The sequence below is a fragment of the Temnothorax nylanderi genome, unplaced genomic scaffold (genome assembly GCF_030848795.1).
Source record: "Temnothorax nylanderi isolate EJ_2023f unplaced genomic scaffold, tnyl_v1.0 TNYL_tig0136_pilon, whole genome shotgun sequence".
Taxonomy (NCBI): domain Eukaryota; kingdom Metazoa; phylum Arthropoda; class Insecta; order Hymenoptera; family Formicidae; genus Temnothorax; species Temnothorax nylanderi.
The window spans coordinates 444,181-467,880 of record NW_027249198.1 but is presented as its reverse complement, the minus strand read 5'-3'; the positions used below and the strand labels follow the sequence as shown (position 1 = coordinate 467,880).

The following is a 23,700-nucleotide window of genomic DNA, read 5'->3' as shown; positions in this document are numbered from 1 at the left end:
AATTGTTTTCAACTTCGTCCAAGATCTCTTGAAAGCTTAAAGTCTCTTCTTTAAAGTACTCCTGTGAGCAAAGTTGAAAACAACTTTCTTTTTTTGCGAAGAGAAAATTTAACGAGATTTTAATCTCATATTTTAAAGTGCTTTTTAGAAAATGACTATAACTATCTATCGCAACGTTATTGAAATTTATGGCTCGAAATGATTTTTCGTTGCAATAATAATTTCTGGCGTTAATAATTTTTATCTTATTTCTAAGTATTTGAATAAAATAATAAAATATTTAAACAGAATAAAATAATAGATATTATTATCTGCCAATACGATTTTAAGGCCCAGTTTCACAAGTGTCGGTTAACTTTTAACCTTAGATTAACTCACTCTTCGTCTCTTTCTAAGAGGGACGTTAGAAGGAGACGAAGAGTGAGTTAATCTAAGATTCAAAGTTAACCGACACTTATGTGAAACTGGGCCTAAAAGTGTCAAAATCGACAATTGCAATTGATAATCTTTAATAACAAATTTTCTTCTGCTTCACGCATACTTTTACCCAACAGTAGCATAATAGTGTGAGTTCTGTCCCGGGTGCTCCGAGGGGGGAGTGGGGGCGAGGGGACTCGAGGGCGCGGGGGGCAGGGGAGGGGGGTTTGTCAGGGTGGCCAGCGAGCGTGTCGGGACACGTATTATAAACATTTATAAACATTTATAAACATTTATAAACATTTATAAACATTTATAAACTCAAGGGCGAGGGGGGCAGGGGGCAGGGGGTTTGTCAGGGGCGGCCAGCGAGCGTGTCGGGACACGTTTTCTCGTTGTTGACGATTTAACCGTCGCGGATTTTCCTTCATGTATATTTCTAGGAAGAGACGGTGTCGTTTTGACGATTTAACCGTCGCGGATTTTTCTTCATGTATATTTCTAGGAAGAGACGGTGTCGATGACGATTTAACCGTCGCAGCGCGGAATATCTCGGCTGCGCGCGTGGTGGCGCGGTATATTGTAACAGCGAGCGCCGATGTCCGGCTGCTAGAATGTATAAACAATATTTTTTCTTACGGAAATTATACAAATGCATCGTCGCCATGTATTCTTCTAGGAAGAGACGGTGTCGATGACGATGGGCGGCCAGCGAGCGTGTCGGGACACACGTTCTATAAACATTTTAGGCCAGTAAAATTAGGTTTAAAAATGGCAAAACGGATTGACAAGCCAATTTTTTTAGGGTGAGTGGAGGGTCATAGGAGATGCCTAAATTTACAAAGTTCAAACAAAATTTCCTTGTGCGTCGGCGGCCATTTTGAAAATAGGGGTGAATATTTAAAGTTTGAATATCTCGGTTCCTATTGGTCGAATTTTTTTCTTTTTTTTTAGTTTTGTAGGGAAAAATATTTGCTACAACTTTTGTTTGAAAAAATTTTTAAAAGCTGTCAAGGAAAAAAAGTTACAACTAAAAAAGTGCCGTCAATTAGGGGTTGAACATTTTTATTGACACTTATATCGCCCCCTGTTAGTTTGATCAAAAAAAATGTTCAAATAAAACTTGTAGATGATTCAATTCTCTACAATTTTCGTATATATACCGTTTTTTGCGGTGACTCAAAAAACACCAGAGATAGAGAGCGCCAAAGTTGAGTGTGTCTAGTAAATGCTCTTTTTCGTGGGGAAAATTCGCGGTTTTATTGTGAATTGTCGTATATTATAAAACTCTGTTCCGCGAACTGTACAGTGTGTTATTGTGTGTGTGTGTTGTTTGTGTGTGACATTGTGTGTTATTGTGTGTTATTGTATATTATTTTCGATCAGTCGTGAACTGTATTTCGAGCATTTCAGAGTGAAATTTCACGTAAATGAGCGAGTGTTTTATTTGTGGGAAAGCGCTAAGCGACGGCGAAATTACTGTCGTTCAAAAAAAAGGTGTGCAAACTTTACATCCGTTTGCTATTAAGAGGGGCGACGAGGAACATGCGCGCATGCTGGAGGACGTCAACAACATCACAGTGCACGTGCACTGTCGAAAAGTATACATCAACGAGAGAATGGCTGCAGCGGCTATTCGTCGTCGGAGCAACTGTGCTGTTTCGACCTCAAAATCACCTCCATCTTCTCCGTCGTCATCGCAATCTTCGAACCATCCACCGGCATTCCACGAAATATTTACAGTTATCCGATGTTACCGTTGAACAAGCGTTCGAGGACGCGGACACACTAATTGTCAAAACTGCAATAGAAAATGCATCTTTGTACGACTCCGTCACAATTATTGGTGAAGATATTGACCTTCTCGTTCTGCTCACTGGTCTACGACAGGAAACTTCTAACGTATTTTTCCGTAAATCCGGAAAAGGAAGAACTCGGGAGGCCCTATACTCGGCGAAAAGTTTCAAACATGTTTCTGTAATCGATCACATCTTTCTTCTTCACGCGTTCACGGAATGTGATACTACTTCAGCAATTTACAATATTGGCAAAACGAAATTAATCAACATTCTCGAGAAAAACGATGGACTCCGAGAAGTTCTTTACATGTTTAAGAAAACAAAACTCGATATCGACGTCTTGACAGCAGCAGGAGAAAAAATATTTTGTATGTTGTTTGGTGGGACCGAAGAAGTGTCGCTTAATTCCCTACGATATAAGCAATTCGTTAAATCAGTGACAAAAACAAAATTCAACCTTTCCTCCTTGCCTCCTACCGCAGCGGCTGCACGGCAGCATACATTCCGCGCATACCATCAAGTGCAAACCTGGCTTAACATCTACCAGGATCTAAAGGAATGGGGCTGGCAACGAACTCGACTAGGACTAGAACCAATCATGACCACCCAGGATCCAGCGCCTCCTGCGGTACTCAGATCAATATCGTGCAAATGTAAAAAAAAATGTGGTTGTCGCAAAGCTGGGCTTAACTGTTCGGTAATATGCGAACATTGCAGCGGGGAATCATGTACAAACATTGTACAGTTGCAGCAAGTACTTGAAGACGACGACTGCGACGACTTCGAATTTCCCCCGGTTGACTTCAACGATTCCGAAAGTCAGGAAGTCGTCACCGAAGAAAGTCGTGATATCAATGACGATGATATTGATGAAAGAAATATGCCATGCTCAGCGACAAAAAAGCAAAGAATTGCATAAATTGTTTTCACAATATACAGAACGAAAGGCACTTTCTCGGATCCGTGGATTATATCTACTGGAGATACCACGTAAAAAAAAATGCGCCTGAAACTCTACCTCAGTGGTGGTGCAGAAAAGAGTTTTATAATATACGACAATTCACAATAAAACCGCGAATTTTCCCCACGAAAAAGAGCATTTACTAGACACACTCAACTTTGGCGCTCTCTATCTCTGTTGTTTTTTGAGTCACCGCAAAAAAATATATACAAAAATTGTAGAGAATTGAATCCTCTACAAGTTTTATTTGCACATTTTTTGGATCAAACTAACAGGAGGCGATATAAGTGTCAATAAAAATGTTCAACCCCTAATTGACGGCACTTTTTTGGTTGCAACTTTTTTTCCTTGACAGCTATTAAACATTTTTTCAAACAAAAGTTGTAGCAAATATTTTTCCCTACAAAACTAAAAAAAAAAGAAAAAAATTCAACCAATAGGAGCCGAGATATTCAAACTTTAAATATTTACCCCTATTTTTAAGATGGCCGCCGACACACAGGAAAATTTTGTTTGAACTTTGTGAATTTGGGCATCTCCTATGACCCTCTACTCACCCTCAAAAAATTGGCTTGTCAATCCGTTTTGTAGATATTCGGTGTTTTTCGAGCTAATTTTACTTATTCGCGATACCGCAAAAGCGGTCAGTCGTCGCCGATACGTCGTCGAAGGTGAAACATTAGCGTTATAGAGATCGACACTCTGCTTTGTTTTCCCGCGATGGCTGCGATCGACGGGAGCGAGAATATTCGCGAACACGAGAAGATCGTGAAAGAGATTGCGAAAACGAGTGATTCGATTCGCAAGAAACTTCGCGCTTTAAAGACCGGTAAGATCGAGAAGGACATTGAGTTGGACACGCACTTTAAGCCTCTCATCGGACCATTGCAAAAGATCGTCGACAACTCGAGCTTGATCGCGGTGAAGAAGGAGAAGCCGGAAAGCGTCGCTGACGCGGGGATGGAAACGTTACCCGTTCAACAGCGCGGGGAGGAGGAGGAGGAGGATGCTACACCGAAGAGAAAGAGGGAACGATTAGACTCCTGGTCGGATCTGTCATCGACACCGCGTAAATCTAATCAATCAAAACGATCGAAAGTACTACCGATAACTTCTACACCGATAACTTCTACACCGATAACTTCTACACCGATGCGAACCGTGCAACGTACAAGTCCCGAATTACTCGAAAACGTGGATATTTTCGAAACCACCGACGACTCGATCGGGACGACCGTTCGAAAGCAGTTGCAAACGTCGGAAGGTCGAGAATTGTTTATAGAAACGTTGCAAAGTCACTTGGGTCCACTGAGCCGATTGTACATCGCAGACGTTTTGTGCGCCGATCCAACGACAGACAACGTGTACGGCGTTTATCTCGGCAAGAGTGAATTGATGCTCGGTAATAAACGTTTTGACGTGGACAAAGCGGATAACATTTATATCGGTGGCATACGATACGCCGACACACCCGGTATTTACGAGTTGATCTTCAAGAAAATACCCGATGATAAGCTCTACACGGAGGACGATAAGCAAAAGTACAAGGACATGCTGTTGGCAACGAGTGCTCATAAATACAAGCACGATCCTCGCGAGCGAGTAATGGGCAACAAGGGATACAAGTATCAATATGTAATCTCACCGTTGATATCGACCGAATCCAAGAAGAAAAAATCCGGAAAGGGATTATTCGCGCCTCGCGCGATGACGCTAACCGACAATAAGATCGACTACGTGCACTGGGACGACCCCAACGAGCTGGTGGATCGTCTGCGATTGCTCGACGCTTCGCGTCAAGCTGGGAACAATGCCCACGACAACGAGATCATGTCGATCATCGAGGAACTTCGCGAAGCCGGGCTTATTATAAATTAAACGGTGCTACAGCGATCCGTACAGTTAAGTGACGACGACGAACAGCAACGAAACGACAACGAAACATGAGACCGTTAAAATCCGATGTGCGTAAAAATATCGAAAAGCGTCGGTTGGTGGACGAATTGCACGCATCGGCGAGAAGAAATTTTCCCCGAAGACACGTCATAGTGCGAGGGTACGATGACCTGTGGCAAGCTGATATCGTTGAGATGCGCCCGTACTCGCGTTTCAACGGAGGCTACCACTACATACTCACCGTCATCGATGTGCTGAGCAAGCACGCGTGGGGCGGTGCCACTCAAGGGTAAAGGCGGCGGCGAGACAGCTGACGCTATCGCTGAGATAATTCGAAATAGCGGGAGGTGCCCTAGTAACCTACAAACCGATATGGGGAATGAATTTTACAACACCGACGTGCAACATTTCGTAAGAAAACACCGCATCAATCATTATTCCACGTATTCGGTGATGAAGGCATCGGTCGTCGAGCGATTCAATCGCACGTTAAAGAACGACATGCACTGAGAGAAAAGAAACGTTGTGTTTACTGATAAGTTCAGTAGTTCCAACTGAAGTAGTACAGTAACGCATGTTCAGTAACATCAGCAGCATTACGTCAGTAAATATGACAGAACCATCTATAATAACCGCAACTACATGCTTCTTCAGTAAAAACTACTGAATTTATCAGTAGAGACCGGATCGCGGTGCTGTTTTTTTCACTTCACGCGCGTGCTAAAGCGGCCGAGCGCTGTAAAGGGGGCACCATCGCGTAGTGCCAACATTTTTAAATATATACATATATATATATAGTTGAGGTACATTATTCATTAGTACATCAATAAATTTTATTAATTATATAATACATGTATATGTAGGAATAAATATTTACGTTTAAATTTTTCATTTAAACAACTTAAATTCCACTGTGTCAGAATATTTTCAACAAATTTGTCCATATCTTTATTTGATTAAACACGTACACGAGAAAGCCTGCGTTTGGAAACACCGTAATAGGTTACGTTACATTGACAGAACTAGTGAACCGTTACCCCTACCGGACAACGCTGTGAATATAACTGAAAAGTTCAGTAGATACTACTGAAGTAGGTTGTAGTAACAACTAAACAAGAGAAAAGTTAATTTTACTATTCACTTTTAAGTTGGTACAACGTTTCTTTTCTCTCAGTGTGTGGAAGATGTTTACGCTCAACGGAAATTACAAGTGGGTCGACGCCTTGCCGCTACTCGTGTCGAATTACAACGCGCGCAAGCATCGAACCATCGGCATGCGGCCCGTCGACGTTACCCCCGCGATCGCCGAAAGACTCTTGGCTACCGTATACAGCGCGATAAAGATCGCGGGTCCGGCAAAGTTCAAAGCGGGCGACTCGGTGCGCGTTAGTAAATACAAGACAATTTTCGAGAAGGGTTACACACCGAATTGGACTACCGAGGTGTTTAAGATCGTTAAAGTGCAGCGTACCAATCCCGTAACCTATCTACTCGAGGACTATCGCGGAAAATCCGTCGCTGGAGCGTTCTACGAGCACGAGTTGCATCGCGCGACTTATCCGGACGTGTTTCTCGTGGAGAAAGTACTGCGCAGGAGGGACGACGAAGTTTACGTTAAATGGCTGGGATTCGATGGATCGCACAACTCATGGATACATAAGGACAATGTTATTTAATTCGTGCAAACTGTATTTTATTCTTTACATAAAAAATATGCAATATGTAATACATATAAAGTTGTTTTGAAATACACATAAAGTACATAAAAATATGAAATATACACATGTGCAATATGTTTATTAATATTCTTTCCAATACTGTAATATAATACGCACAATCCCTTACGTTATACTACATACATTCATACATTCATACATTCATACGACAGACATACGTTATACTACTACTACTATATTATATATTACGGTACATACATATATTACTACATACATTATACTATTATATACATGTACTATTACATACGTTATACTATTACATTTTATACATACAATACATACGTTACAAAGGTATTACATAACGTCCCCACGGTAACGTATCGGTCGAATCGGGTATAATGTATCGCTTATCGTCGTACGGACTCAGAGCGATTTTTGTTTTGGACACGGTGTACACCTCGTGCGACTCCGATCGTATACAGGACTGCTGTCGCGTCATTTCAATTTCGTCTCGCAGACACCTCGTGTAATCGTCGAACGTTATAGTACGCGCTACGACGTTGCTCTTGACACCTTTCGCTTTTTTACAGTCTTTTTTACCATCCAGTCTCAACGCATACATCTTCGCCCTGAGTCCGACGAATTCGGTCATGATCGCGCCGTTATTCTCGTCCTTCATCAAGCCCGGCACCTTCTTGTTCGCGAGCGTTATACCGTACGCGTTGTCGATCGCGTAATCGCTCGTGTCGAATCTAACGATATCGCGTTTCACGTTCTCGTACACATCCTCGCACTCTACGTGATATATCAGACTGTCCGTATCGGTGTACATAATTCTACACATGTCGCCATACAGGGGAGACATGTACTCGTGATGAAATTCGTACAAACAGACTTTCGATACGTCGAGAATGCACATGCCGACGTAAATAGGTTTGTCGAATTTAACCTCGAGATTTCGCAGTTCGACGGCTAACAGATTTCCCGAAAAAATGCTCCTGCTGTGAAGATTTGGTTTCGAGATCAGTGCCTCCGCGCCGTATCTACCGTCCCACTACCTACACACTCTATAGCACTTTCCGGAAAATTCTACCCCTATTTTATATACTTGTGGTAAAAATTCGGTCCAATAGTTTTTAAGTTAAAAACGCACAAACATACACCACCCGTAAGGATTTTATATAATAGTATAGATATAGATATATGTATATATGTATATATATATATATATATATATATATATATATATTCTTATTTTATATTACACACACAAACACACTAAGAATATATAAGAATATATAAAGATCTAAAATATAAATGTGTTGAACTATAAACAAATATTCAGAAATATTTGTAGTATTAAATTTAATGTATTTTTCAGAACGAATCCTTGCAATTAGTACAAACGTGCGGGTTATGTGAAATGATCTGTGACCAACCAGACATCGCAAATCACCCTTGCTTGAAAGATTACAAGCGGTATACGACTGATCCTAATACGTTGTATTTTTATCCCTTATTAGGTAAATTATAGCTTTTATTATTATTAGAGTCCCTCTAATCAGAGTCTGGCCAACTTGCAGTTCTGGCAAAATTCTGTGAGAGAGAAGGATATAAGAAAGAAAGAGAAAGCGATATACATACATATCGGCTTATCCACTGATACCGCGATCTCAGATCCTAGGTTCACCCCGGTCTCTAATTACTCGATAGTTCTAATCACTGGTACCGGTTTACTTTTTTTCTTCTTTCCTTCGAACTTTATCAAACCCGGAAAGTCTCTGTCTCTCGAGGGTGGCGGAGATATCGACGTAATTCGATGGTGATCTCTTCGCCAAGATTTTTCGACACCGGGCCGATCACACGCGACTCTCGAGCACTTTCTCTTTCTCTCTTATATCTTTTTCTCTTTCTGTTCCTCTTGCTTTTGCCAAGAAATGGCGAACCAATCAAAAGTTGCTACTGTATGGCCAGACTCTGATTAGAAGGACTCTAATTATTATTATTATATTTAAGGCTCTTGTCCTCGCTTCTATCTTTGTTATTTATTTCTTTAATATTCTATTTTATTTTATTTTTTTAGAATTTTTGACTTGCTATTTCTCGCTTCTGACGTCATCCAAGCAAGGATAGAAGCGGCGAGTAGGCAGGAGCCTTAAGATAAAGCAAGATGTTTTTAAATCATATTTTGCAGATGATGGAGTGACCATAGTCAGGAAAAGCAGAATGCCGAACAATGAAGAACAAGTGGTAGCAACGCGATTATACGAGAGGAATATAAATAATAATTTATATAAGCTGGTTCGCGCGCGCGCGGCTGGTTCTACATATAATATATCAGTCGTATGTCGGAGTTGGATGTCGGAACGCAGCCGATGGTCCAATGAAAGAATTTTTCTTTTGAAAACGAATTTTCCTCATTGGACCAACGGCTACGTTCTGATATCCGACTTCGACATATGACTAATTGTAGAACCGGCCGTGAGAATCGTATAGAAATAATAATGTAAAACAATTTTTTTATTATTTATAATGTATTTTAATTTTATATTATAGATTCCATTAAGTCAAAACGGGAAGGAGTATTGTCTGAAGTGCAAAATGCTTTATTAAAGAAGCCCCAAAGCAATTCAAATGAAGGCGTAAGAGCCAGGCTGAATCACGACGATGAAGAAACTCTTCTTTTGGAGGTCCAGTTACGAGAGGCTCTTTGGAACTATAAACTTCCGCTAATACAACGAAATGTAAGGATCACGAAAAATTTGTGGCAGGAAGTGGCAAATGCCTTGAACGGAAAAATTACGGCCGACGAAGCAAAAGCAAAATTTAAAAGCCTTCACGACACGTATCGACGAATAATCAGATCGGAAGCGTGCGCCAGTGGATCTGCCAGAAAAGATCATGGAAAAAAGTGGGCTCATTATAATTCAATGGAATTTATGCGAGATTCTTGCTTGCAAACGGTTCATCGTACGTGAAAAATGAATAGAACCATTTTTGTAGAGAATTTCATGATCTTTCTTTTTTGTAACTACCTTAATTGACCTCCGAGCCATACAAAACGAGATTTTCGCAAAAAACTAATTTTTGTGACCTTTGACCTTGAATAACTTTTTTAGCACACCCGATATCGTTCTCTATTTTTAATATGTTATTTAAAACAACGAAATAAAGCGATTTAAAAAAAAGTAGTTTCTAATTTTTTTGCACAAAAAACCTAAAATGACTGGGCTAGATGTCACCTGTCAATGAACTGTAAAACGAATCGCGCGTTGGTAAACACGCGTCCTCCAACTTTTCGACGCAATCAATGTACTCGTACGGAAACGGAAAGACACCTTTTCGCGTCAGCAAATCGAAATTTTCTGCGGATAATTCACAAAATTCGCGTTGTAATATTTGCAGTTTATCCTTGCTGAGATAAGATGCCAATTTGTCGAGACTAGCGGTGAGAAACTTGTATGAATCGATAAATCGCAATTTGACGCATCTTTATCTTCGGTGCTTTTAACGTTTTTCGTAAACAAAATGTATTTTTCCTTCGTGATTGGAAGTAAGTCTACACGTCCTTCGTACGCTGTAGCTATTTCCGTGATAATGAAATCCGCGTCGTAGCCCGATAAATTGTGAAAAACTATGGGAATGCAATGCGAATCTTTATAATTTAAATTACAGTTGGAATGTGCGGGACCTCTATAACGACCGGTCAAGTGACAATGATCGCGTACTCGCACGTCGTCTGGCTCGAACGGTTTTTCGCACACGTGACAGTGCGTCGCGCTCTGAAATATCTCCCACTCGTCTCGCGTAAAATCTGTCATGGGTACATTAACGGACAAGATAGGTAGTCTTTACGTCGTGTGCTAAACGTCTTAGTTCCTCGGCGAACCAGGCGATGCAATCCTTATCGCGGCAAAACCGATACGCGGATAACGAATCGTCGTACGAGCACCGCACGTAGTATCCTATGCTAAATACCCGATGATGTTGAGACTTGAACGTGGACGTTTTGTTGGATCCGCATCCGTCTTCTCGAGGGTACATTCCAGGTCGGCGTATACGACATATGGAAGTCGTTCCTTCCTGCTGTGATTCTTGAAACTCAGCCACTTGTCGTCCTCGCTCGGTAGTCGGATTGCACAGTTGTTTATCTCTCGGCAGTCGACGGTGTGGGCTTCCAATTTCTCGCTCGTGTAGAAATAATGCAAACATCTGCAAAAAACAAATATTGTAAATTATTAAATAAAATATTTTATAATTTTACACAGAGAAAATTTTATATTAAGGATGTATGTGTGCCATCTCAAAGTCATTACCAAAAATCTAAAAATTTCATAGATTGTTCTATTATTACGTCTAAGTATCTGTGTAAAATTTCAGCACAATTCTCTTACTGGTTTAAAAGTTATTGTAATTAAGGATGTATTGGAGGTATTTCAAATATATTCAGAAAGTGCTGTAAATTGTTTCTAAATTAAATGAAAAATACTCTTTAAAATTTTGAAGTTATTTAAGAGTTATTTAAGTTTAAAGTTGATAAAATTAACATTATCCCTTATAGAGAATCGACACTTTGCTGTAAATATAAATAAAATATAAATAAACCATTAAGACATTTCTTAAACTTTTTTTATGTGTAAAACATACATCATTGATATTGTATTTTAAGTTTCAAAATTTTTTGCCATAAAAAATTTTTTTTAATTGTTTAAACAATACTAATTATTTAAATAACAAAAAATCATACTCAAACTGTTAACGGTAATCCCTTCTAACATATAACAAATTTTGAGTTGTTTGACATACATGCAAAGTCTTCAATCAAGAAAACAAAATTATAATATATATAGATATAGGTAAAACATCCTTAAATATTACTATGTTTTTTCACTAACTTCGGACCATCAAGGAATTATAAGTTTAAATGCTATGGCCATTGTTTTAAAAACAATAAAGCAACGCAATTTTTACGCTTTCTCATAGTAAAAATTTTTATGTCTCAAAGCAAAAACTTGCTGGATAAAAGTTAGAATTACAAAGAGAAGTAAAAAATATGTATCAAATAAATTTTTCCTGTACACCATAGTAAGAATTAACTCTTTCCACTTTAAAACAGCGTTTTCAAGTGGACTTTCCACTTTAAAACAAAAATTACTTTATTCATATAATAAAAAGCAGTGTTGCCATAGTAAAAATTACATGAAGATCATGTAAACATTTCAAATTCGGTAACTCATTGTTAAAAATTCGAGAAAAAGGGGAAAGAAATAAGCGTTGCTTGCAAGATCTTGTCGAGCATGAACGATTTTTGTTGAATAAGTAAACGCGGCAGTCAGCTAAAAATGTAATATATGCCATTTGATTTTTAATCATTTTTAACTTTAATTTGATTTATTAAATAAAATCTCCACCTTGTGCGTCCAAGTAGCGCCTTTAGGCGTTCTCGTTATTCTCATTAACTTTATTACATGTTTAATTTTAAAATATATTTAATATTATGTTATATTGTGTTGATATATAAATCTTATTCGTGTATCAACGGCGCTATCTGAACACAAGGTGAAGATTTTATTTAATGAATTAAATCAAAGTTAAAAACGGTTAAAAATCAAATGGCGTATATTACGCTTCTAGCTTTGACTGCCGCGTTTAATTATTCGATAAAATCGTTCATGCTTGATAAGATTAGTATTCATTGTATATCACTGTATTGTTGTTGCGTTGTTTTTAATATTTGCTAGTTAATAAATTTCAAGATTTTTGAACACATAAAGATGTGTTATATACGAATATAAGAAAGAAAGAAGCAGCAGAGTCAGAGGATCGGTGCTAGCGTGTTGGATCATCGAAGTCAAGCGACGCCGGGCGCAGATACTAGTTGGATGGGTGACCGGCTGAGAAAACGGATTTTCGGGTGCTATAGCCTAGCTGTTCGAAAAAGATCGGTAATATTCGTCTGTTAATTTTCAGACGGATATCTGATTATTTTGATGGGAAAAAAACCTGAATTTTTCTCTCAGTGTACGAATTTTTACTATGGCAAATGATAAAATATGTTAAGTAAGTTAAATTTTACTATGTGTACTATAATCTATACTATAAAGTCATGATGGTCCACCGATAATATAAAAAATAGTAAATTGTAATTTAAAAAATCGTATTATAAATCAATATAAAATTTTCTCCGTGTAGTAAAAGGAGTATAGGTACTCACCGATCGCAAAAGTATTTCCGGCCATTGTGCGTACTCAATTGCGAGCTCACGAAGCGGGATAGATTTTTTATCCACGCGAAATGTCCCACGTTGTCGTCTCGCGAGTTCTGCACGTACAGCAAATTGACATGCTTTTCTCTCTTCCGGTCGGTGAGCCGTATCGGGAGAACGTTTGGCGTCTTCTCTCCCTCAACACTATATACGTTGATGGAGATGTCGTTGAGTCGTTCGAAGTTTTTAACTTGACTCAACGTCATTGGAAACTCAATGTCTCGTAAATTCAGCACTGTTGTATAATGAGGATACGAGGATTCCCGTTCCGAATGTCTTTCGGCTGGATGTAGAGCAGCCACCACCGACCACGCGAAGCACGCATTGTCCATCGATTGCACGTTGATTACCGCTTTTTTCAATTTAATTTCTTGCGGTAATTTGATGTAACATCCCGCGCGCATAGGATTGTATTTGTTCACGTTCACTGTCAAATTGAGTATACGCGACACCGCCTACCCACTATCGCGTTCCTGAAACTCTTCGAGGGATGATAAAATAGGCTCGATAACGTGTCGCTTGTACCACTCGCGCAAATCTGAAAGAGTTTGCCCACGAAAGAGTTCACAGTTTCTCGTGTTGACACTTTTATTCGCACGTTTGTCACCCGTCACAAACTCGCCGTTGAACACAGTGTTTATCTTTACACTTGCGTGTCTTTGCATGACGTTCCGCACACGATCGAGCACGATGTCTCTAGCATTTTTGAGAAATTGTCGCGGTTCGATGTGATTGATATTTATCACCGCACCGGTCAATTAACGGCTTTCGAACGCGGTATCGATCTCTCGCCAAACGAGTCTTTCCGCGTTATCGTCACTACTAGTGCCCGCCGCGTACTTACCACCGATATGTACGAACCGTCTCTGTAATAGAGTCTTCGCACCTTCGAGTCGCGCGATTCTTGCCACTAAAGATTGTCTGTTTCCGATTGAGAGCCGCGGACGTTTGGAACGACAGCCTTCTTCGAGCCGCTCAATAAATTCCTCGCATCGCTGTGTCCATGCAAAATATTCGCCCAAGGTAGCAATTTGGTCGGATCGTTCCAACAGATCGCGTTCCGTTTCATCGGAATGTTCCATGTTTTGTTTTAATACAGTCTTTTTCACACTATTTTTTTTATATCACGTCACATTCTTCGATGGAGCACTTGCACGTGATTCGATTACACGTTGGACAATATCGTTTGTAACATTGAATGACATAGTGCGCAAGCATAAAATGATGAGGATTGAAGTAGGGGGCATTAAAGTGATTAAGGTAATTATTAATATCATTATGATCACGTTCATAAGTTCTTTCAAGCATCAATATATGATTAGAATCATTGATACGGTCAGGGTACATATACATACGTATCGAATTGTTCATCACCACCAATTCAACATACTTCCCAATACCTGTATAAATCTTAACGTATGTTGCTTCACAATAGTCGAGCTTTTCATAAATTTTAGTCGTCCAATAGCGATAGTCAACAATAGGTTTAATATAATACGGCACAACGTCAGCACGGCGAGCTGCACGTGATTCTTTCTCGCTAACGCACTCGTCCCGCAGCCGTCGATACACTTTTCGTCTCACGTTAGAATCCCAGTCATAAGGAGAATTGGTATTGATAACGACTCTTTGTCTAGCGATGCGTTGACCGGTTCCGCGTATACCGAGTTCGCGATCGCGAAGAAACTGCACCGGTGATATTCGTCGCACATCCGTCAATTTCACTCCTTGATCTTCTTTACGCAAACCATCGGTGACATCTATTGTAATATCTTCCATTTTTAAATCATCCACAGATTTTAGAGACTCTACAGAGTTCTCTTCAATTATCCACACCATGTTGCGCACGTTATATATGTCACACTCGCGATAATGTTTTTTTTCTTCACTTCGTGCAAATCGGGCATATGTTGCATGGAAATTGCTGTCCGCTGACATCGGACGATCAAAATTATTGTCTATCTCCATATTTTTTTTATGTTCACTGTTACGAAAAAAACTTTTTTTTCCTTTATATTACCGCCCACTTGACACAAGAAACCTTCACCCTCGAATATGAACGTTCGCGTCGCGAAAGCTAGTCGAAGACTGATCAATCAACCTGGCGACGATGCATTTGTGTAATTTCGGTTAAAAAACATATTGTTTATACATTCTAGCAGCCGGACATCGGCGCTCGCTGTTACAATATGCCGCACCACCCCACGCGTAACCGCCGCGGGATATTCCGCGTTGCGTCGGTTAAATCGTCAATAACGAGAAAAAATGTCCCGACACGCTCGCTGGCCGCCCATCGTCATCGACACCGTCTCTTCCTAGAAATATACATGAAGAAAAATCCGCGACGGTTAAATCGTCAACAACGAGAAAACGTATCCCGACACGCTCGCTGGCCGCCCCTGACAAACCCCCCTCCCCTGCCCCCCCGTCGCCCTCGAATTTATGAATGTTTATAAATGTTTTATTAATGTTTATAAATGTTTTATTAATGTTTATAAATGTTTATAGAACGTGCCCCGACGCGCTGGCCGCCCTGACAAACCCCCCTCCCCTGCCCCCCGCGCCCTCGAGTCCCCCCGCCCCCGCTCCCCCCTCGGAGCAGACAGAACTCACACTATTATGCTACTCCCAACTAGTAATTCCAATAAAATTAAAACAGGATAAATCGACGAACCTTTCTTTCTTCGGTCCAGCTTGCTCATGATGATATCTTGCGTCTGATTGGCAGTAGTCTGCGCCGAAAATATCACGAAGAGCGGTTTGAAGATCTCAGGATTGTTCCTCTTCAGCAGGAACTCCATGATGTAGACGGACTTTCCGGTGCCCGTCGGCCCGACCAGAAGGACCGGTTTATGATGGCGGACGAGGTACGAGAAGAGATGGAAGTATCGAACGGTCTCCACCGTGGAGATGATAATCTGATTAACCGGCATGTCCCTGGGGATCGGCGGAACGTCCTTCAAATCCTCCAGCCAGAGTTTCCACCTGCCTTTACCCTCCTTGATGTACTTATAGTCGAAGACCGAACCGGTGGTCGGTAGTGGGACTATGTAGGGTTTCTTCAGATCGTCAATTTCCGGCGAGATGCCGAAGCGTTGACGCACTTCCCGCGAAAATTCGCGTTCCGCCAACGCCCTGAAGAGCATACTAAACCACTCGCGGTAGTTGACCATCAACGTGACACCCATCGTCCAGATGCATGAGAAAAAGAAGCAGCCCTATACAACGAAGAATATCTCTTCCTAAGTGATCTTTCAATAAAATTAAACTTAGTGCTTTATGAAAATGATCAAAATGTCGATGAGTTCAGTATATAATTTACATACATAAAATCTGTAAATGCTGGTTATTAATTTAACATAACTAATTATAATGTGTCCAAATGTTTTATTATTAATAAAATAAATAAAAAGTAAAATGCATTTTTTGCAGTTGTATAAGAAAATAAATTTTTAATCAGAAACTTTTTTCTTTAATTAAAAATTGAACAGAATTAAAAAACTGCAATGTATAAATTAAGATTAATTATTCGTTATTCTTTTTTTTGTTTAACTTATTGACCTTATTGTTATTGATGAGATAAACAAAAAGAAGCAAACTGCGTTTTTTTTTTTTTCGAGAAATATATTTTTAATAAGAATTTTTTTGTTAATTTAAAATTGAACAGAATTAAAGTAATTATAAAGCTGAAAAAATGCCCAGTGGTTTCACAATTTATGTAAATATAATTTAGACTCACTTCCACTTGCGCTCTCATGTCCAAGTCGGAGAGCGCGCTCACGTACTTCTCGTCGCGAAAATCGTCCAGGAAGCAGTCGTACAAGTACATAACCGAGCGCGTTAGATTAGCATCCGGCATCGTTATCATTTCCTGCGGGCGGAGAGACCGTGAGAACACGTAATTTCCGACGGAAACGAGAAAAGTTTCTCCGAGGTGCGCAATACGCGAAGTTCATTTGTTTATTCTTTTCCTAACAACAAGATATTCTCCAGTGTTATGCATAAATCTAGAAAGGCGGATCGGGGTGCAAATTGGGAAGAATCTGAATGCTTCGAATTTCGGAGGAAAGAGTCAGCTTTAATGACGCCGCGCTCTCACCTTTGCGCCGCAACGGCGAATCAGATGCAACAGAGGCGGACAAAAGCGCAGGTACATGCCCTTCAAATGGCTTCTAATTTCCTCGGTGAAACTGGGAGGTAATGTATTCAGCCACGACGTCAAAAGTGGCGTCCAGCCCAGACTCACCGGTTCCATGTAGATCATACCACACCGTGACACCGTGGCAGGCGACGCAACCTGATAAGAAGGATATTCTAATAAAGTGTTTGAACACGCATTTACTCCAGATTTTTATCTTGTTACTAATAAATGTCACACTTTCGCAATTAGAAAAATTAAACGAGATACAATACCATAAAATTTCAAAAAGATTAATCAAGAAGAGATAAGTTTAAAGTTTATATTATATTTAAATTTGTTAATTTTTTGGATATACAATTTTAGTAGTAAGTATTAGGAGTGCTGCAAATTCCAAATCCTGTTATTTTGTGAGTTGCGATTATTAAATTCTAATTCCTAAGTTTCAGCTAAATTTTAAGGCTTAAATATAAATTTTTTTTAAACCTTGAATATCTATTCTTTTCAATAAAGTTAATTTAAAGTTTTTTCTAGACACAAATATTTTACACTTATGTGAATTCAAGATTATAATGCATTTTTAAAATACTTTCCCATAAATTTCAAGTAATAAAAAATTCAGCTTTTTATCTTATAAACCACCTTTCTACATAAACCAAATTCAACAATGATAAGATGGCCATTGTTTACGAACGGATTTTGATAAAATTTAAAATGTCACGGAGAAATCGCGGTTTACCTCCAAATCCATGGGCTCGAAAATCAAGTTCGTCGTAGGCGCGAGCTGGATGATCTCTCCAGATGTGAGGCAGAGCTTCTTGTTGTCGTCCAATACCGTGTTCATGTTCTCGATCCAAAGTGCATCCACCGGGCCGTCGAAGACCAGCCACTTCCTGTTCGGATTAACGGAAGTGGCGAAGGCTCGGTAGGACACCGCCAGAACACCGTCGCTCCACTCGTGCGACGCAGGATCGAATTGGCCATATAATTGGCCCATCGTGATGGCCTTGGGATTGATGACGGTGATCTCGACGCGATGCTCGTCCATCAATCCCCTGTCCTCCAAAAGGCCGAGGCAGTCCGCTAACATCCTGTAGGCCGAGGTCTTGCCGCCGAACGGCAGCCCGACGATCATGAAGCCGTGGCGCACGATCATCATCTCGTAGATCTGCTGGATCTTCTCTAAAAAGTGGTCCGTGCACTGCAGATTCGCCGCGGCGCACGCATCCCGCGTGCACGCGTTGATGTGCGTGTAATCCGGCGTCGGCAGCACGACGCCGGGAAACAAATCCGAAGCTATCCCTGGCATTAAAAAAGATCCATTGGATATTGACGTTTAAATCACTAAAGCTTGTAATTTTTTATCAAATTTATAACAGAACATTTTCTGAGATTTTCCGTGATTTTTATTACAATACGAAATTGATCAATTTATTTTCTCCCTTTATCCTTTTCTTAAAAAAAAATATAGTAAACTCTAAAATAGCAAAGTTAGAATCAATATTCAAATTTAAAAAAAATTATATAATTTGCTTTTAATAATATACATTTTAAAATTAATTAATTAATTAATTTTAAAATATTAACATATTAATATTATAAAATATATTAATTAATTAATTTTTGTAACAAGATTTCTATATGTATTTATTTTCTGTACGATACACATGTTTCAGCAAAAATTTACGCAAAACGAGTCAAATAATCGGAGAAATAATTTCACCTCCAAATGAAAAAAATTAAAGAAAAATCTACCCTCGAAGAGCGGCAGGTCGTGGACCAGAAACTTCGGCAGATTAACGTCCAGAATACTCCTCAGCATCAAGATATCCTCGGACTCGTCGGGGTAGCGAAGCTTCAGATTACCGGCGGCGATCAGCACGGATTTAACCGCCCTCATGCCGTAATCATAATGATGCTGACTGCTGAGCTGCTCCGAGCACAACTTGTAAGCGGTGACAATTTTTACGGCTAACGGTCTGCCGTTGTAGAAGCCATAAGAGTACAGAGTATTCTCCGCGATGAGAGCGTAATCGGGCACCATCATCGCAACCGGGCGGAAGAGAGCCTTGAGATTGTCCGGCAGCTCGGTTCTGCCGGCGTAGCCCGGATTCATGGTGATGAATATGGCGCAGGTGGGGTCGAGGAAGATCTCCGTGCCCTCGAAGATCATCTTCTCGGTGCCGGCGTTGATCGCGCACTGAATCGTCAGGATCTGCTGAGCTACGACCGACAGGACCTCCAGGTCGATTCGATTAAACTCGTCGAAGCAGGACCAGGCGCCGCACGAGGCGAGGCCCTTGAAGAACTTGCCCAGCGCGATGTAGTCGAGGCCCTCGGAGCAGTTGAAGACCACGCACTGTTTGGCGACCGCCTTCGCCAGGTCCTTCGTGGTCTCCGTTTTGCCGGTACCGGCCGGTCCCTCGGGCGCGCCGCCCAGGTGAAGGCTCAGAGCGCCGAAGAGGGTGCGGTAGCATCGATCCGTCAGAGGTGTGATCACCAGACGAGACGTATTGCCGAGATACTCGCAACCGTAACGTATGTACGAGTTGATCATGTACGCCCACATGTTGTCTTCCTGCTCAAACAGAAGAATCAAAAGTAAAACATAAAGTTGAAGATAAAATAAATGTAACAAATTAATTTGGCACGTTACTGATGTGAATTGTATTTCAATTGTAATCATAAGCGCTAATGTAATTATAAAGATTGAATAAAATCAATTAATTTAATTAAGTAAATTAATTTAGTAAAATTAAATATGTAGTTTAGTAAATTATATTACAATATTTTTTTCAAATTTGTAAAAAAGTAAAACTCTTTGTATTACAAAAAATAGTAGAAGATACATTGTAAGATTTTGCAACGCACTTTGACTGTTATTAAATATAATTTTAATATTAATTAGATAGTCGTACCAGCCAATAGTATCTAAGTTGGCACAGCCATCTGAAGTCGGTATTTTTTACCACTTGCTCTTTGTACAGTTCCGCGAGGACGTCCTTGCTGTGAACATCCAAAGTAACTAGCGCCTCTGAAAAAGACAAACATCATGAGGAATTTCCAATTAATATAAAAAAATTGTTAAAAGTGCACCCAAAAGTTTTAAAAGTTATACGATCCATCGTCGTTTAATTACGTACCCAAGGTGATGCGATTCTGCTTCGAGAGAGTTCCCCTGATCAGTAGAATGATATCGTTTAGCTCCTCTTGGCACTGGTCCAAGTATCTTTTCAGCCCGGCCACACCCTTCAACATGGCCTCCTCGACTTGTTGCGTCCAATACGTCTGATCCACGCAGAGAACGGTCTGGCCGGGCCACTCGAGGACCCAGGCCGTCCTCGCCTTGATGTGGTACGCCACGATCGCTTGGTGCACCATATGGCGCACGCTCTTCCGCATCTCGGTCTCGAGCTCGATCAGCCATTTCTCGACTTGACCCCTAGCGATGGAAGTGGATATGATTTCTAGGATATCAACCTCCTCGCCTTCTGTGGATCGCATCGCCAGCACCTCGAGGTCTTCGTTGAACTTCAGTCGAGCTATACCCTCGAAGCATTTCTTCAAGTGCGGCTGCACACTGAAGAACACAGTTTCATTCAATACAAAATAGTAATAATTCTTGAAATTAGATATCACAAATAAATAATAATTGTATTTTTTCTTAAAAATTAATCAAATGAAAAATAGTCTACTTTATCCCTTTCAGTAAAATCAAAATTAATATATGCATAAGATCAAACTGTATAAAAATACAATTATTATAAATTTTATACACGTATAAAATTAGAAACTAAAATTACTTGCTGATTATTATTATCATTACACTTGAAAGTTTTTAACTTTGTTCGAAGTTCAAGCGGAATTCAAATGTCTCGTTGGATCACGCGACCCGCCGCGTGCACATTCACCGAACGAGCGAGCAACACAACGCGAGCAAATAAATACCCCCGAAAATACGCGATCGTACCTCAAGCAAAGCCAGTCGCTCGTAACGAGGCACAGAACACAGTCGATTACACACCTCGCTCGCTTCGTTACTCACTCGCTCGGAATTCTCAATCTGAACCGAATATTTGTATTTGTAATTGTGGAGGAGAGTGAAACCAACGACGCACAGCTCTCATATCTGTGCAAGACGCCGCTTAACGCATTCAACAACAACGAATCGCAAAGTGTTCTCGCGTCTCTGAGACACGGAAAGGCGCCATCGCTCTCTCCTCCCTGCACTGTTGAACATTAAATTTCGTGTCGTTACTCTCGCATTTATTTCCTGCTCCTGACTTCTCACGGAAATCCTCCGAGTCACACTCGTTCCGCGCTCAAGTCTGAGCGACCCGGCATCACAGGCGATCTCGTCGAGATCGCTCCTGAACAAACTTGATATATTATGAATGACTTACCGCGTGGGATCCTTCGTTTCGGAGAGTATCTCCAGCAGCTCGTCGTTGGAAAGGAAGAAAAACCTGGGGAAAAAGAGTCTCTTTTTCTCCAAGTAATCGTTCAGACCTTTTTGAATCAGTTCTAATAGCCCGAAGCTCTTCTTCAGCCGTTCCAGCATCTTTTCGATCTCGACGATAGCGAGAACATGCGGCTCGCCGTGAACATTCTTCATGATGTCCCGCCATATTTTATCGACCTGTGCAAACTTCCTTCCTTCTTCCGGCATCTGCTGTTGGATATCCGGCGAGGTGAAGATTGGTTCCAAGTACATCCACGTGCCCTGTACCTTCAGCCACTGATCCAGAATATCCTCCAGCAAGTGCAACGTCTTCTCCCATTTACTGCAAGTGAAAAGTATTACGTAACAATATTAAATAATTTTTATAAATGTAAAGTTAATAAAATTCCATCTCATAATAGTCAAAACAAGAAACAAGTAACAATTATACAAATAAAATTACAAATAAATTATAACGCAATAATAAAAATATAAAATCACATAATAATTTTTAGAAATAAAACATGAAACATATAATATACACAATATAAAGAAAATATATCAAAATAAAATAAAATTTAAGATTCTTGGAAACGTTAATTCATTATTTTCAGCGTCAAAATCTTGCAATTAAGCTCACATTATTCGGGCCTCGAAAGGCTTAATGTAAGGCGAGTTCTTGATGGTCACCGCCTTCGTAATGTGATCGTCCAGCAAAAGCTGTATCTCGTCGACGCCGGCGATGACATAGGTGCCGGTGTCCTTGTAAGGATTCACCGTAAAGGTCAGATCGGTCCAGTCCCGCTGCATCTTGTCCATGCCCTTCTCCAAAGTGTCTTCCTTCGTGGCGGCTTCAGAAACACCCTCGAACTGCGCGATATAAGCTTCCAGACCCATAGCCAGGACCTTGCCCAGCGTCAGATCGGCGTCGAACTTGATGGGAACGCCCGCGATCGCCGAAACCTGATCCCAATGTCGCGCTTTCATCCCGGGATTGCCCAGAGTCATCACCGCTGGCATCCGATCCTTAAACTCCTCGATTCTCTCTCGAACCGCGGCTGCCAGCTCACGCACGTCCGGTTCTTGGAACGCTTTCTCCAGCTTGTAGATCGTTCTGAATCCGATTTCATCGTCAAAAAACCGAAGCGATATGTGCGGCGTAATAATAATATACGAATCACGTTAAATAACTGTTTACCAAAATTATATTAATTTTAACATTATAGCCGAGTAGTTGTAGAAAAAGATAGATATACAGTAATTTTAAATATTCTCATTCTTATATTTTCTATTTTTATCAAGACTTCTTATTTTTATTGCAATATCTTATCCCATAATTTTATTATAACTTTTTAGATGCGTATCGACCTGTAATACGTTCCTACGTCGTTGTCGATGTCTTCGGGATTATAAGTGCCGATCGTACTGTTAATCCATTTGTCGTATTTGGTCAAATACTCGCAGATGCAGTCGAAGAGCTTCTTGAAGGGTTGCAGACGATCGGCGATCCGTTTCCGCAGAGGATACTGTGTGATCTCCCAGCCAAAAGCGACCTCCTCCTCGTTGAACTTGTCGATCTTGTCCATCGCCGTGATCAGCCGGTTCTCCAAATTTTGCGCCCTACGCTGATACCGATAAACCTCGTCGATGTCGCCCCAGTATTGCATCTCCTCCACTTGTTTCACATACGAGTCCAATTCCTCCTCGAACTTCTGATATCTGACTGTAAAAATAAAAAAACAAACTCTGCCTTTCGAAATATTTATCATAGTGCGTAATGTTAACGTTAAAAATTGATTTGGAAAAATGCGGATGCAAACCACGCATAAATATAAAAGATTTTCAACGAGTTCGCGATCGATTTTTAATCAACTGTTACTCTGAAAAGTCAGACGTTCAATTTTTAAATACACGTGATTGATATTTTTGGAAAAAAATTAACTTATTTTTGGACAGAAAATCCTACGCGCCTCGGTTCAAATTATGAGAAAAGTTTAATTGATTAAATTAATCAAGATTATTGTCGAGCACTGTTAAATTTACAGCGTCAAGTTATTCTCAATTTTAGTCATTTTTAACCATTCCTATAGATCGCCACTGCTCCTAA

The 23,700-nt window shown here is 40.3% G+C and overlaps 1 protein-coding gene and 1 pseudogene across 1 annotated transcript in view; both read right to left on the bottom strand.

The window, feature by feature from the left end:
* The window catches only part of Dhc36c (Dynein heavy chain at 36C), a 46,165-nt gene that overhangs the window by 16,776 nt on the left and 5,689 nt on the right, over positions 1 to 23,700 (bottom strand). The window contains exons 9-18 of the mRNA XM_071714203.1: positions 22,962 to 23,316; positions 22,234 to 22,707; positions 21,556 to 21,936; positions 20,296 to 20,732; positions 20,071 to 20,186; positions 18,908 to 19,730; positions 17,892 to 18,454; positions 17,114 to 17,311; positions 16,754 to 16,885; positions 15,689 to 16,232 (exon numbers count right to left, since the gene is read on the bottom strand). Coding sequence (XP_071570304.1) covers positions 15,689 to 16,232; positions 16,754 to 16,885; positions 17,114 to 17,311; positions 17,892 to 18,454; positions 18,908 to 19,730; positions 20,071 to 20,186; positions 20,296 to 20,732; positions 21,556 to 21,936; positions 22,234 to 22,707; positions 22,962 to 23,316 — 4,023 coding nt within the window. The remainder of the gene's footprint in view (positions 1 to 15,688; positions 16,233 to 16,753; positions 16,886 to 17,113; positions 17,312 to 17,891; positions 18,455 to 18,907; positions 19,731 to 20,070; positions 20,187 to 20,295; positions 20,733 to 21,555; positions 21,937 to 22,233; positions 22,708 to 22,961; positions 23,317 to 23,700) is intronic.
* Positions 12,960 to 14,208, bottom strand: LOC139777017 (uncharacterized; annotated as a pseudogene).